This window comes from Malus domestica, chromosome 11, assembly GCF_042453785.1.
Source record: "Malus domestica chromosome 11, GDT2T_hap1".
NCBI classification, from domain to species: Eukaryota; Viridiplantae; Streptophyta; class Magnoliopsida; order Rosales; family Rosaceae; genus Malus; species Malus domestica.
This window is the reverse complement of record NC_091671.1, coordinates 40,938,488-40,952,259: the sequence shown is the minus strand read 5'-3', so window position 1 is coordinate 40,952,259 and position 13,772 is coordinate 40,938,488. Positions and strand designations below refer to the sequence as shown.

Sequence of the window (13,772 nt, the reverse complement as noted above, 5' to 3'; positions counted from 1 at the left end):
GGATAAAATCACATCCAAAGTTCTTGCAACATTTTCGTTAATTCCCACGCAAAATATTTCCTAAAACTAAAAATTTCAATTTTTTCACAAAAACTAAGAGTTACACATGTTTATAATCGATTTTAAGGACTTTTACAACATTTGTTATAAGCCAAAGTTAGAGTCATTCTACTCACACCACATGTTTCCTAAAATTAATTTAGGACATTCCCAAGATTTCGGACACTTACAAATCTATTTGGAGGCCCCAATCCCCCTTTTCAATTTCTTTTTTCTTTTACTTTTTCTTTTGTTGTAAATTTTTCTTTCATTTCTCTTACCATAACAACAAATTAACATATTCATGTGACGACATGTCCCTACTTTTCACTGGAAATTCTTTTTCATTGATGCGTTTAGACGATTTTACCCTTTCAGGACAAAAGTGGAATCTGACATGGACGTGGTTTTCGACTTTCAGTTTCATTTTCCTAGGTTCATACTAAATTAGTACTCGTCACTACGAACGCGTGAGCGTGTGTTAGACTCGAATCGGATCTGTAACGAAAAAGTTACGCTTCGTTAAAGTACATTAATTACGGGTATTTTTATATACGCGCATACAAAAATATCAGTGCTTGAAACACTGTAGGGAGGCAGATTTTGTACATTAAAAATTGTACAAAATACACCAATCCCTTCCTTAATTGGTGGATCTGGTTCCCTTCACCAATCAAATCCATCTCTACCACTCACATATCTTCCCTCTCTTACCTTACCAATCAGAAAGCAACTTTCTCTCTCTCTCTCTCTCTCTCTCTCTCTCTCTCTCTCTTCTCTTTCTCCCCTAACTCTCTTTCTCTCTGCAACCAGTATGAACCACCCTCAAACCTCATCAACGTGACCTTAAAACCACACCTTTGAACTCGTCTCACCACCATGAACATAACCATACCCTTGGATCGTGGTTTGACCGAGTTTTGGACGTCGAACTCGGAAGGTCCGACTCGGCTCAGTTTTTCCCTGATAAGTTATGAGCGAGTTACAAGTTTTTAGGAAGTCTAAAGTCCTCCACTCAACTCCCCGAGGTCTATAGTGAAGGTTTGAACGAGAAACAACCTCGAAACACAAGGTTTCGAGAAATTGGAGTTTCGATCGTACCTTTTGAGCCATTTTCAGGCCATCTCCATCCATTTTTTGGACCTCCAAAAGGTACAATAATGTTTTTCTCTTCATAAGCTTCATTTCCATATAAATTTTGTGAAAATTGGTTGAGAAATGAAGAAGATAGGAAGGTTTGAAATTTTACCCAGAAACCAGTGAAAATTTCCAGATTCCGGCTAGCTCAGACAACAGCGACCGGCGAGGACCACCAGAAAAACGAATGAATATTCCATCAAAGTTGACGGAATATTCTAATGACGTCAGGTAACGCCGTTAAACTCTATTAGTTATTTAACGGAATATTCCTGACGGACGTCAGGGCCTTGCCTACGTGCGGTGGCGCGTGAGAGCGCGTCTGGCCTTGGCTTTGTTTTTTGTAAATTTGTGTAGGTCTTTAACGTCGAGTAGATCAATTTCATATAATTAAACCCTAGGTTTGAGCAAACTATGAGGATTTTATTTAAGTTTTCATATAGGTGTTATTAAACTAATTAAATTAGTAATTTCACATTTAGGGGAAACGTATCTCGAGGACGTACGAGGTCATGCAAGGCTTGGAGGCCTCGTTTCGACTGCGTAACTGTGAGTGAGTCATTTTTTTTATAATATATGCATACTTGCTAGTTTCCAGTTATACTTTGAAAAAGAATTTACTACGTATGCCTAGCTTAGACTAAAGTTACATGAAGTAGAGAAATGACAGAATTTAGGAGATTAATTGTTGAGCCCTATAGGTTCATAGGTATGCATGAGATACCATGATGTTATATTTACAGTTGTGATTATTACTATGTTGATTAGAGTTATCGAATCTTTGTGGCACGTCTTTATTTATGTACTCTGCTCATCATTGTTGCAGCCTAATGTTAGTACTCTGCCCAGGGCCACTCACCTTGGATCCAAATTAGGTGTTAGTTCTATCGTAAAGATTGCATTAGGCAATTCTGACTCGTATGTGACCTCGCTTCGGCGCCAATCTTCACGTGATTGTAGTACTATAGTGCATTTATTACACCCAGTCCTGTCGTACAGGTTGCGTTAGGCAACTCCAACTCGTGTGTCATCATGTGTCGATGAGCATTTGTTATGTTATGTTTACATATTACGAGATTATGTGATATTGGTCACCTTGTGCTTATTTGCGAAAACTATCCCTTATTGATTTCTTGAGACTTTGCAGGCTACGGTAAGTATTTTCTTATTATATGTAGTACGTATATTTTTGGAAACTATACTTGGTTTTACAGTGAGGGCATATAATGTTTTTGAAAAGGTTTTCGCAAAACTTATTTTCTCACCCACTCAACTTTGTTTTTCGCCCCTCCAGGTTTAGTAGATGTGCTTACGTGTAAACGAAGATTCTGGCAAATCTTAGGAGATGGTTATCTTTAATAGTATAACCCTCATCCTATTTACTATGTTGTCTTATGCTCTGACATCACGTGTAAAATGAGTTCAATCCCGCTCACCCGCGCACTCTTTTGATTAGGCACTTTTAGGTTTAAATTTATTCACATCATTTTTCCACCACACTACACTTTATAGCTTCATCACCCTCTAGGTGTTGGCCAGCACAACTTGATTCGGAGTCCAAGTGGACATTCCGGGTCGGGGTGTGTCATTCATGTTCTTTAAGATATTGTTTGGATCCAAATTTACATCATCGGCCCGTGTAATCAAGGCCTTTGAGTAAGCATAGTTCTCAACTGTCGAATGAAAAAGTGAAGATATTTTTGTTAAGGGATAATATTATGGTTTTATCATAATAATCTTTTAATATGAATTATCTTGACATATTCTTAAACGAGATAAATATGATGCAGATTATATCCCCAAACAAGCGGTACAATTCAAATTGATGTGGATATTTGGCATGTGGACGTGTGGTTTGGATCAGTTTTGGTTGACAGATATGCACGACATCAGATAATGAAGCATGCAGGATGTGATATTATCCATTTAAACATGGTGATAATAAAAAATGAATTTGAAGTTCATGATGCATGCAGCAGTTTTGGGAAAAGATGATGAAAGCCTATGAAAGCTAGGTTTTTGGTGATGATGTGGTGATGTGATAAGCCAAGGATTTGATGGTGATGGAGTTATGATAAGAAGCCTAGGTAGGCTAGGTCTTTGATCATGATGGGATAAACCTAGATGGGTTTTTATTTAAAAGTCAGCCACACAGATCATTTCATTCTGAAGTTAGAGTTGCAATTGGACTCCACAATTATCTAGCCGTGTCAAGCAAATATCAACCTTATAAATACAAGGCATTGTGCAACGTAAAAAGGGACCTCAAATTCAACACACAAGCTGCCTTGTGCAAACCCTCGCTCTACGCGAAACTTCTCAACAACTTTAAGATTTTTACTTTCTTTTTCCGCCAACATACCTTCAGTTTGGATAAACAGCACTGTGGAGGCAACCGGCGAACATCTTCAGTTTGGATAAACAGCACTATTGCCGTAGAATCAACCGACCATGAAGCACCTTCAGTTTGGATAAACAGCACTGCAACAGGGTCGACTGGTTATCTATCTAAGTCTCGATCGAGAAGGATTTTCAGATCCTTATTGGCAGAGGTCATCTCATCAGCCTGCTCGACGAAGTGAGGTGTTACTAGGGCTTGGCACATCGAACGTCGCGTTGTTTATGATTGGGTATTCGCAAGTAGGTTTTAGAGTTCAACATTCTGACGGCCGAACCACTTTCACAATCAAGACGTACATTTGTTTTGAGTATTTGTGTCCCTATACTCTGGTGTCGATTCAGCGTGCTTATACTCTCACGAACATAATCACCGTGACCGAATCCGGCACCGACGATTTGTGAACTTCGCAGAACTAACAACCTTGTCTTCAAGCTCCAGAACCCGAAGGCCGAGAGTGTTCCTTCCTCAGCCTCAATCGTAAGATCGAGAAGTCAGCCGTGTGCTCAACGCAACATCAACAAATTTTACTCTTTGGCCGAGCTCGGCCGACGAGTTGGCATGCCCCGCATACAACCGAATGACGTGGTTAGCTTACTAATTACTCGGCCTACGCATCACGTAGGTTTAGTAGTTTTTAGGATCAACATATATATTTTTCCATTTAAACACTTGAAATCAACGATTTATAAGCCAAAGTTAGAGTCATTCTACTCACACCAGATGTTTCCTAAAATTAATTTAGGACATTCCTAAGATTTCGGACACTTACAAATCTCTTTACAGGTCCCCCTTTTCAATTTCTTTTTTCTTTTTCAGTTTTTTTTAATTTTTAATTTTTAGTATTTTTGTATTTTTGTAAATTTTTCTTTTATTTCTCTTACCATAATAACAAATTATCATATTCATGTTCTTCAAGATATATTTTTCCATTTAAACACTTGAAATCAATGATTTATAAGCCAAGGTATTCTACTCACACCACATGTTTCCTAAAATTAATTTAGGACATTCTCAAGATTTCGGACACCTACAAATCTCTTTGGAGGCCCCAATCCCCCTTTTCAATTTATTTTTTCTTTTTCAGATTTTTTTTAAATTTTCTTTTATTTCTCTTACCATAATAAAAAATTATCATACTCATGTTATTCAAGATATATTTTTCCATTTAAACACTTGCAATCAACTAGTTAAAACCTAAATTTAAAGATACTTTTCTATTTTTCAACTTTAAAAATCAATAAAAAATAGTTCCGGAACCTAATAAACGGTATGATCACGTCCAAAAGTCTTGCAATATTTTCATTAACTCCGAGGCAAAATATTTTTAAAGCTAAAAATTTTAAATTTTTCACAAAAACTATGATTTATAACTCACAGTTTTTTCCAATCGATTTGGAAATACATTATTCATGTCTAACTACTTTTTGATTAGTCAGACAATGCTTCAATAAGAAACAAATTGCTGTGAAAAAATTTTAGGAGTGTTTTCTTATGATATCTTAAGATATGACAACACATTGCTCAAGAGTTTGTAGTCGTGATTGGATAGATGAAACTGCCATGGGCTCTTCTACTTCTTCTTCCTTGCATTTAAATACCTTATGTTTTAGGTTTTGAAGCCGAACCAGTAGCTTGCTTGCCCCAAATTCCAATGGGCTCCAATCCGATTGGCATCCCGGGCGGTCCACGTGTGAGCTTTTTCCCCTTTCTTGCTTCCCAAGTCTCCCCCAATGTTGATAGGCCCATTAAGTAGTTTTAATTTTCATAGATTCTAGTTTTATGATTTTTCATCTTGTTCCTTCCATTTTTAGCTAGATATCTTAGATTATTCTTGATTCATCTTCCCTATAAGGATCGTCATCTCTCTCTCAATTAATTCCTTAAATCTCGTCGCTAATCTAATTTAATAAATAATGAAAATGATTTGTTGTACACGGAACAATTGAACATAAATATTCTCGCAGTTTTTTGTATGAAGATTGAAGAGTAAACCCTATATTATCAAAATACATCCAATTCATTCAAGTCCCAAACGAAACCGAAATCAACACCAGTAGCTAGTTGATGAACAGGTAATTTTACACTAATATATCTCTTTGGATTAAGCTCTAATACATATATGGTTCACATACAATTAATCTCACATTACATCAATCATAATCAACAGCATTCTTCTTAATTAAAGTTGAAAATAACCAATGAGACTTCTTGTCAACCTTCTTCTCCTTAATGGTATCCAAGTTCGGTTTCCAAGTACCCTTGCCCGAAAGCTGCCTACTCAAATAGTTTGGTCTCGAGTCCAAATCTTCCGGCAGATCAAACTCCGGCACATACCTGCTCATGACCTTGGACGACGTCCTCTCCATACTATAATCCCTGTCCTTGTTTGGCAACACGAAAGCTTGCCCGGGATCACCTGCCAGGCATATTCTAGAGAACAAAGGTAAAAACCTTGGCGACCTCGATTGTAAAACCAAATTTGCACTTAAAAGAACACAGCGGATTTCTTCGGATGACAACGGCACTGGTTTCCCTCGCTTCATTGGCAGCATTAAGTAAACCTTTTTCAGGTCGAGCTGCATGTCTGCAGGCAACGGGGTTGCCCTTTTTTCGGGGACCGCAGAGCCGAATTCCACGACGACTTGCTGCGGGTTCTCTAGCATGAGCTCAGCGACGGTGATGGGGTGATTGAACTCATGCACAGAGCCGTTGGATAATATGACTTTTCCGGTGGCATGGGATTGCTTGTTGGAGATGGAATTGCCCATGATGATGAAGTAATTATTAAGGGCTCAAAAGCAAACTAGGATTTGATGAGGAGTTGAACAAAATCTGGGGTTTACTCACATTTTATATAGTGGGATTCTTCTTAGCTTAGCTTAGCTTAGAAAGGATAGGATAGGTTCATACGTTGGTTAACCAGCTCCATCTTCGTGACGGACATATAGTTGACCAATATTACGTAAAGGAGGTCAAGGGTCGGTTCAACTATAAGTCTATAACTCTGTTAAGTTGTTAACTAACTAAATCTATTTACGACTAATTTAATTGCGACTCGTTTTCGTCCATCAAAGCTTTATGGAAAATCACTTTTGATCTCTGCTAATACCTCTTTTCTTTTTTCTTTTTTGGTCGATTTTTCTATTTCTTTGGCTTGGAATATTAGTAATATGACTTTGGCTTGGAATATAAGTAAACTGCTATTTCTTTGGCTTGCTTAAATGATCTTGCGTACTTTTACGGTCACATTTTTCAAAAAAATTGTGAGCTATATTGTTAGGGGTGTGATATCCACACATCCCTTTTTACTTATTCCACACATTTTGGTTTTCGGCCGTCGGATCGGATGAATTGAAGAAGATCAACAGACAGAAATTAACAAGGGGTGTGTGAGAAGTAAAAAGGAGTGTGTGGATAGCACACCCCTATTGTTATTACAAAACAAAATATAGACGAGCATATAACGTACTACTTTCTTGCTCTAAAATAAAAATTTAACAAAGTAGTGACATTGATATTTCCTTCTACACAAATCCCAAGACAAAGAAAGAGCCTAAATACAACAAGGGAGACTGAATAAATTTTCAACTTAAGGCGCGACAAGTAGTAGCACACCTTGTCGACCATCCTCCTACTTGATGTATTGAGAGAGCCATTTGAAACCATCGCCGTACCCCATTTTCCGTACAATGCTGCACATAAACACTTCTAGCGGACGGACAGTTGAGTCCGCTAGGTTTACCTTCCCCTTGCCAGTGGTGAAGTTGGTCAGCCCAAGGTGATATCGCAACTCATCCTCCGAGGCAGCAGATGGTAGGTCAATCTTGTTCCCTAGAATTAGAAATGGGACAGTGGCTAGGGCTTCATCCGAAAGGAGTGCATCTAGTTCCTTTTTGGATTCTGCAAACCGCTCCTTGTCATAGGCATCCACCAGGTACACCACAGCATCTACCTGTAAACACTCCAAATCATGTAGATATGATTAGCTCATGTTGGAGCCTTTACCTTGCTGATGAAAGTTCAAACACAGCATATAATGGACGATAATAAGACAAAAATATATAAATTCAAACTTAACATTCATAAAAGGCCAGAGGAACTAGATTCTATAGTGTTAGGCACAACTCATATGCAGTGCACAGAAGATCCAACGTAAACACTAAACACTTACAGATATTTCATACATTAAACCATAAATTTACACACAAAAAAAAACAGAAAAGTTGTATCAAGCAGAGAACGCACGCAACCAGGAGCACAGGACGACAACAACGCATTGCTTCCAAGATAAAGGGAAAATAAATTCTTGAAAGCAACCACACCAATACAGGTAGTAAACAAAAAATTCAAGAAGTGAGAAAACCAGACTTTCTCAACGGACAGGAATAAGCAGACCAGAAATGATGCATTAAACCATAAATTCTGAACTATGGAAAGAGTGAAACCTCTCGCAAGCAGGTTTAGGTCCAGGAAAAGACATTGGCAAAGAACTCCGCAGAGGTATGAGAACAAAGCAAAAGTGTGGCCGTTAATAAAGCTTTATGTATATCTAACCTTTGCATAGTAATCCCTCCAAACTCTGCGAGCAATCTGATGACCTCCCAAATCAAACGCCTTGAACTTGATTTTCCCAATGCTCAACTCCTCCGATGTTGGATACTGCGTGGGCTGGTGCTGCACCAGTCTCTGAAAACGAGTGCAACAAAACTCAAATTGTTACCACACATGACAACAATACATTTGCAAACATCCTAATAATCAAAGCAATCACTAAACTGCACACACATAAAAACGACCGCGGATTAGTGTACTTGCTTCAATTTGGACTTTTAACGCTAGAGGTTCTGGAAAAAACTTGTATCTGGTGAGTTGATTTGGGGGCTTTCCCATTAAGTTTAAATGATCAACCTTGACCTCAGTTCCCAGTTCCAATTGCAAAGTTCCAACACTTGTTAATTTAACCCCTTCTCTTGTAAATCCAACTCCCAAATTCCAATTCTTTTCCTCAATCCTCAGTCTTCAACTTTGGAAAAGAAAATGTAATCTAATCAATGAATTCAAAAGATTGAAATTGAAGTAAACAGAACATTTCTGATTCCTCGAATCTGAAGTAGGAGCCAATCGATAAGGAAATTAAAGCACAAAATGAATAGCTGACAGAGATAAGAAAAGGGGGCCCGGAGGAAGGAACCGACCTCGTCTTTCAACATGTGGAGCAAGGTGGTCTTGCCGGCGTTATCGAGGCCGAGGAACAAGATCTTGGCCTCTTTCTGCCAGAGACCGAGGGACGCGAGCACACCGTAGAACCAGTCGAACAGAAACATGCTGCTGCTACTGACGGTGATGCTGACGCCGACGCCGACGCCGGATCGATATGAAATGGGTCCGGTCGAGTTCGGATCTACGGCGATAAAAGCCTTATCGGATCAAGGCCTCCGATGAGAGTTCATTGAGTCTGCGATCCCTAATTCTAATTCATTCTCCGCACGCTCTACAAGTTTGTGGTGGTAACTGGTAGCTGGTAACTGGTAACCGGTCAGTCTCTAATTAATTAATTAAAATATATTATGTAGATTGGCGGGGTTTCGCTGTAAATCTATTTCACACGTTCCATTAGTTTTGCTTGGTGAATCGGTGACGTCCTCGTACTTGTATTTTTTGGTAGGGATGGGCACAATTTGATTTGGTGCAATTTTGAGTGAAATCAAAATCAAAATCGTAAGTTTTTTGAGGCTAAAATCGAAATAAAACCAAACCATTTGGTTCAGTTCAGTTTGGTTTTAAACGGTTTTGATTTGGTTTCATTGTTTGAAAAAGCTATTATGGTTATCTAATTGTATCTTATTTCATTTTCCTTTGATATATACTTTAATTCTCTTCTATGAGCAACATTTATTGTTTGTTTTTCATTTTCATATCTTCTATTGCTGCATTGTTCAAGCATGCATACAATATTAAAATTCAATCAAGCATGGCTTCAATTACAACTACATCATATGGTTTATGAACTTTAGTCTAAATAGTCAATCTTTCTAGCATTTTCCTATATACAATTAGGGTTACATAAACTCCCTTTACCTTGGAATCAAGTGAAGCTAGTTTGAATAACACAATTCAGCAAACTGACAAAAAACATTATAATGCATGTCTACCAAAACTCATGTACCTGGTTATATTGGATTATATCAATCTATAATGTTAAGCCCAGATTAGATAATTGGACTACAAATACGATTAAACCCACATTAATTTGAAGTAAATTGAGCATGAGGCGAACTAATGGTGCATAATAATTACGGGTTTTCTGTGTAACTGGAGTTAATATAGTAACATATACATATCAATGGAAATAGGCAGTCAGATAATACCTTTGGCAGTGAGATATGCCGTCGTTGATGTGCTGAATTCGTGTTCGAATGCGCAGGCAGTTGAGCGAAAAATAAAATAGCACAAAAGGAAGGGACACACACAGAGAACACACCACACACCAGAGAAAACACAGCAATACGCTTGACACATGCACATATACTAAAATGTGGACATCACAAATACTTGACACACACATATGCAGGCAAGGAAATAACCAGAATTTAACATTTAATAAAGTTATGCGGTTTTTATTTATATAATTTGAGCGTGATAGTTGTGAGGATAGTTTTGATTGTACCATAAACTTACAAGCACATGCAATATTGACTTATAGTTGAAGTTGAGGTGCATGCTTCATTTCAGCTAGCGGAATTGTGAATCTTGTCGCAATTGATCGATTCTGTTGGGGTTGTACCATAAATCCTCACAAAGTTTTTCCTTTTATCGATAGGAAACTCTTTCTATCTTTACAAGAGCTACTTACTTGGCCAGCCTTTATATTTAGGTATTAGCTTCTTTAAAATTTGCTTCAATTCTTGTTCAGCACTTTGGTCTTTTTGTAGGATAATATAAATGATTATGATCATAATACACATGTAACTTCAATCAATTAGATAATACCCAAATGCATCAAACACATATATTAATAAATAAAACAATAAAAAGGAAAAGGTAAAGAATGATCTAGCTTGTGATATCAAGAGAGGCGTGTTGTCACTGTCCTAAAGCCGTAGACGCCTCCCTATGTGCCGGTTATAATGGTTATCTACAACTTTAAGATACAACCCTTGAATCTCACAGAGTGTCTAATCCATAAACACGATTACGGTAGACGACGGAATGCCAAGTAGTGATCAATTGCCCATTGATGATCAAGATGAGTAGGAAGATAATAAGGATTATATATGAGTACTGTAGTAGGGAGAAAAAGAAGACATATGAATCTATGTTAACGTCTTTGTTCTATTTGAGGAGTTCGTTATTTATAAAACTCTACATACCCCTTAATAAAAGATATAACTTCTTTAATGAATATGACTCTTCATATTTTTATTTAAAATAAAATAAATAACCAACAATTTTCCTACTAGGCCTCAAGGCACGTAGAGATAGAGTTCATAATTAACCACAAATCATGATCATACATGTTAAGGACATGCAGGTACAAGTTACAGAATTCTTTTCTTATTTATAATTCATTTTCATCTTCTCTTCCCTTTTTTTTTTTCAATGATTCATCTGTTGAGTTGAGTGTTGACACATGCGTACATGTGAAATCTGATCCCTCTTCCCTTCCCTTCCCACCCCCAAACCCCAATTCCTTGGCTTTAGTTAATTTAGAAATTGATCATAATCATAGACGTGGATCGATTATTTTCGCTGATCAAGATTTCTTCACGATCACCACGGGGCACTCTACGTGTTTCGCACAATAATCACTCACACTTCCAAGAAGAGTCCTGCAACAAAATATCAAAATTATAACAAGATATCAGATGTAATTACTTATATCCATTAAAAATAAACAAATTCAGATAATTAGTTAATGTGAATGAATTAATAATATATACCTCTTAAAGAAACCATAACCATGGCTTCCCATGACCAAAGTGTCAGCTTTGAGTTTCTCAACCGTATTACATATCACATTCTTTGGATCTCCCTTCCCTACTACTCTCACAATGTGCGCCTACATGCATGCAGAACATAAATTAATTAATTAACCAACATATAATTAACTTTAAATATTTGAAAAACACAAATTAAAGTCTAAAACAATTGCAGAACACACACATATAGCAGAGTCTAATTAATTAATCGGTAATTACATTGGTCTGGAAATTTCTGTAAACGGCTTCAGCTCTTTGCATCACTGAATTTACCATCTTAGTCCCGTATTTTTCCATGGATCCAACCACATCGCTCGAAAACATATATGCTGCAAAATCAAGTACACGCACATCAACTCCAAATCAATATTTCCATTTCAGTATTCCAAATTGATTAATCAGGTCCATAAATAGAAACAAAAAAGTATGCAGTTAGTTGTAATTTGTAAAGGGACGTTAATTACCTGCAGCGTCGAAAGTGGAATGGACTGGCTGCGGTTTGACATAGAGAAGAACGAGAGTGTTGTTTGCGTTTTGAGAGGAGAGGTTTCCCAGACACCAGGAGAGAGCATGCATGCTCTCTTCGCTCTCGTCTACTGCCACCACAATTTTGTGCTCTCTGCTATTCATGTTTTCGGCCTCCATTCAATAAAAATTGCTGAGTTTTGCCCTGAAGAGCTTTGGTGCACGTATGTGGTATTGGGAAAGCTTTGAGGCCTCAAGATATCGATAACACAAACCCGAATGCAAATATATATAGGGGCTACTTCACTTGTGCCGTGGTTTTTGATGGTTTCTAGTTTTTGGTTCAGCTATGGGATTACATTACATTTCGTTAACTAGATATGCAGACAGTAAAAACAACTGGTCCATCGCATCTGGGATTGTAAATAGTGTCCAAATTATATAACTTAAGCTATAGTGGCTATAGAATAACAAATTAAACCAGTTTGCAAAGGAAACGGTTTGGACTATTACTAACACTGTGTGACGGAATCTTAAGTCAATAATACATTGTTACTGAGTTTAACATGGCCACATGGCAGAGTGTTAAATGACATATATAGTCATTCTTCAACTAGATATTTATTGACCAAATTGTAGTATTACCTTGTGCCTCTCCGTCAACATCTTTGCTGAGGAAAGCGTGAGTTAGTGCTGATTAAATTTTGAATTTTTTCAGCCCACCAAACCACAAATGTTACAATCAATCATAAGGTAAGGTATACGTATAGTATATTACTCTCCTCCAATAATTCACATGCATTCCGTCCGCCAGAATATGCTATGATATGCATGCATAACAGATATTTAGGACGTCTTGGCTTACTCTTCGGTTTCTCTTGTTTTTAGTCTGAAGCCCTGGTACAGTCGCACGTACCAAAAAAACAAATAATTTCTACTTGTTTCTATAGTAACAGTATAGAAAGCTGAGTATGTGTGAAGGCAAAAGATGCACTTTCTAATGACAAGTAGTTTTGATTTGCAGAATAAGCCACTTCTTACTACAATGTTGTGTTGGGGTAAATTACTTACAAGATTTCCTATATTTTGGAGTTTTTAATAGCTAGATTCTCGATCACAAGTACATCAATCAATGTCTAACGGTTAAAAAAATCTAGAAGCATACTCCATATCATTTTCAATTACTCAGTGGGATATTTATATATGAAATAATTTAGATTCAATTCCATCAAATCCAAATTTAATACTAGAACTTTTAGCAGTAGATGAGGGACCAGCTATACGGAGGTAGGACTCGGGACAGGTGTAGAGAATATGTAACTTGGAAAGCGTCACGTTTGTCAACCTGATCCGTAAGGCAAGTCAAGTAAAGGAAGGAATGAATAGCTTCAGCAATTTCAATCCATGTCGTTTTAAGTCGTCCAAATCTGTTGCTGTTGCTGTTGCTGTTGCTTGTGCAGCTGGATATCTCTTAAAAGCTAAAGCACCTCTCCAGACCAATCCATCATCATCTCCTCATCCAGCAACGAGTGGTCGCCAAATATAAGCCATAATATTAGTATTATTGTTACTATCTTCCATTACAATTTTGGGGGAAATTGTTTTGGAAACTTGTCAGAATACATTCAATCTTGATGCTCAAGGTAGGTATTCTCAAGTCTCACACTTTCCCAGCCTACCTCTAACAGTTGAATATGCCCCGGCCCAATATATGCCCAATCCCGCCACATAAAATTGGGCTTTCCTAGTGG

General features: G+C 37.5%; 3 protein-coding genes across 3 annotated transcripts; all 3 read right to left on the bottom strand.

Annotated features, from left to right (window-relative positions):
• Positions 1-5,653: 5,653 nt before the first annotated feature.
• LOC103449220 (uncharacterized) lies at positions 5,654-6,424 on the bottom strand. The gene has a single exon (XM_008388506.4). The coding sequence runs from the start codon at positions 6,343-6,345 to the stop codon at positions 5,728-5,730; it is 618 nt and encodes a 205-aa protein (XP_008386728.1). The 5' UTR covers positions 6,346-6,424; the 3' UTR covers positions 5,654-5,727.
• A 543-nt stretch (positions 6,425-6,967) lies between these two features.
• LOC103449219 (small COPII coat GTPase SAR1B) lies at positions 6,968-9,262 on the bottom strand. The gene is made up of 3 exons (XM_008388505.4): positions 8,773-9,262; positions 8,132-8,263; positions 6,968-7,529 (listed from the first exon to the last, which is right to left on the bottom strand). Exons 1-3 carry the CDS (start codon positions 8,899-8,901, stop codon positions 7,209-7,211), a joined length of 582 nt encoding a protein of 193 aa, XP_008386727.1. The 5' UTR covers positions 8,902-9,262; the 3' UTR covers positions 6,968-7,208.
• Positions 9,263-10,970: 1,708 nt separating this feature from the next.
• LOC103449218 (universal stress protein A-like protein) lies at positions 10,971-12,580 on the bottom strand. Its single transcript, XM_008388504.4, has 4 exons — positions 12,021-12,580; positions 11,776-11,885; positions 11,518-11,636; positions 10,971-11,406 (listed from the first exon to the last, which is right to left on the bottom strand). Exons 1-4 carry the CDS (start codon positions 12,199-12,201, stop codon positions 11,331-11,333), a joined length of 486 nt encoding a protein of 161 aa, XP_008386726.1. The 5' UTR covers positions 12,202-12,580; the 3' UTR covers positions 10,971-11,330.
• Positions 12,581-13,772: the final 1,192 nt, after the last annotated feature.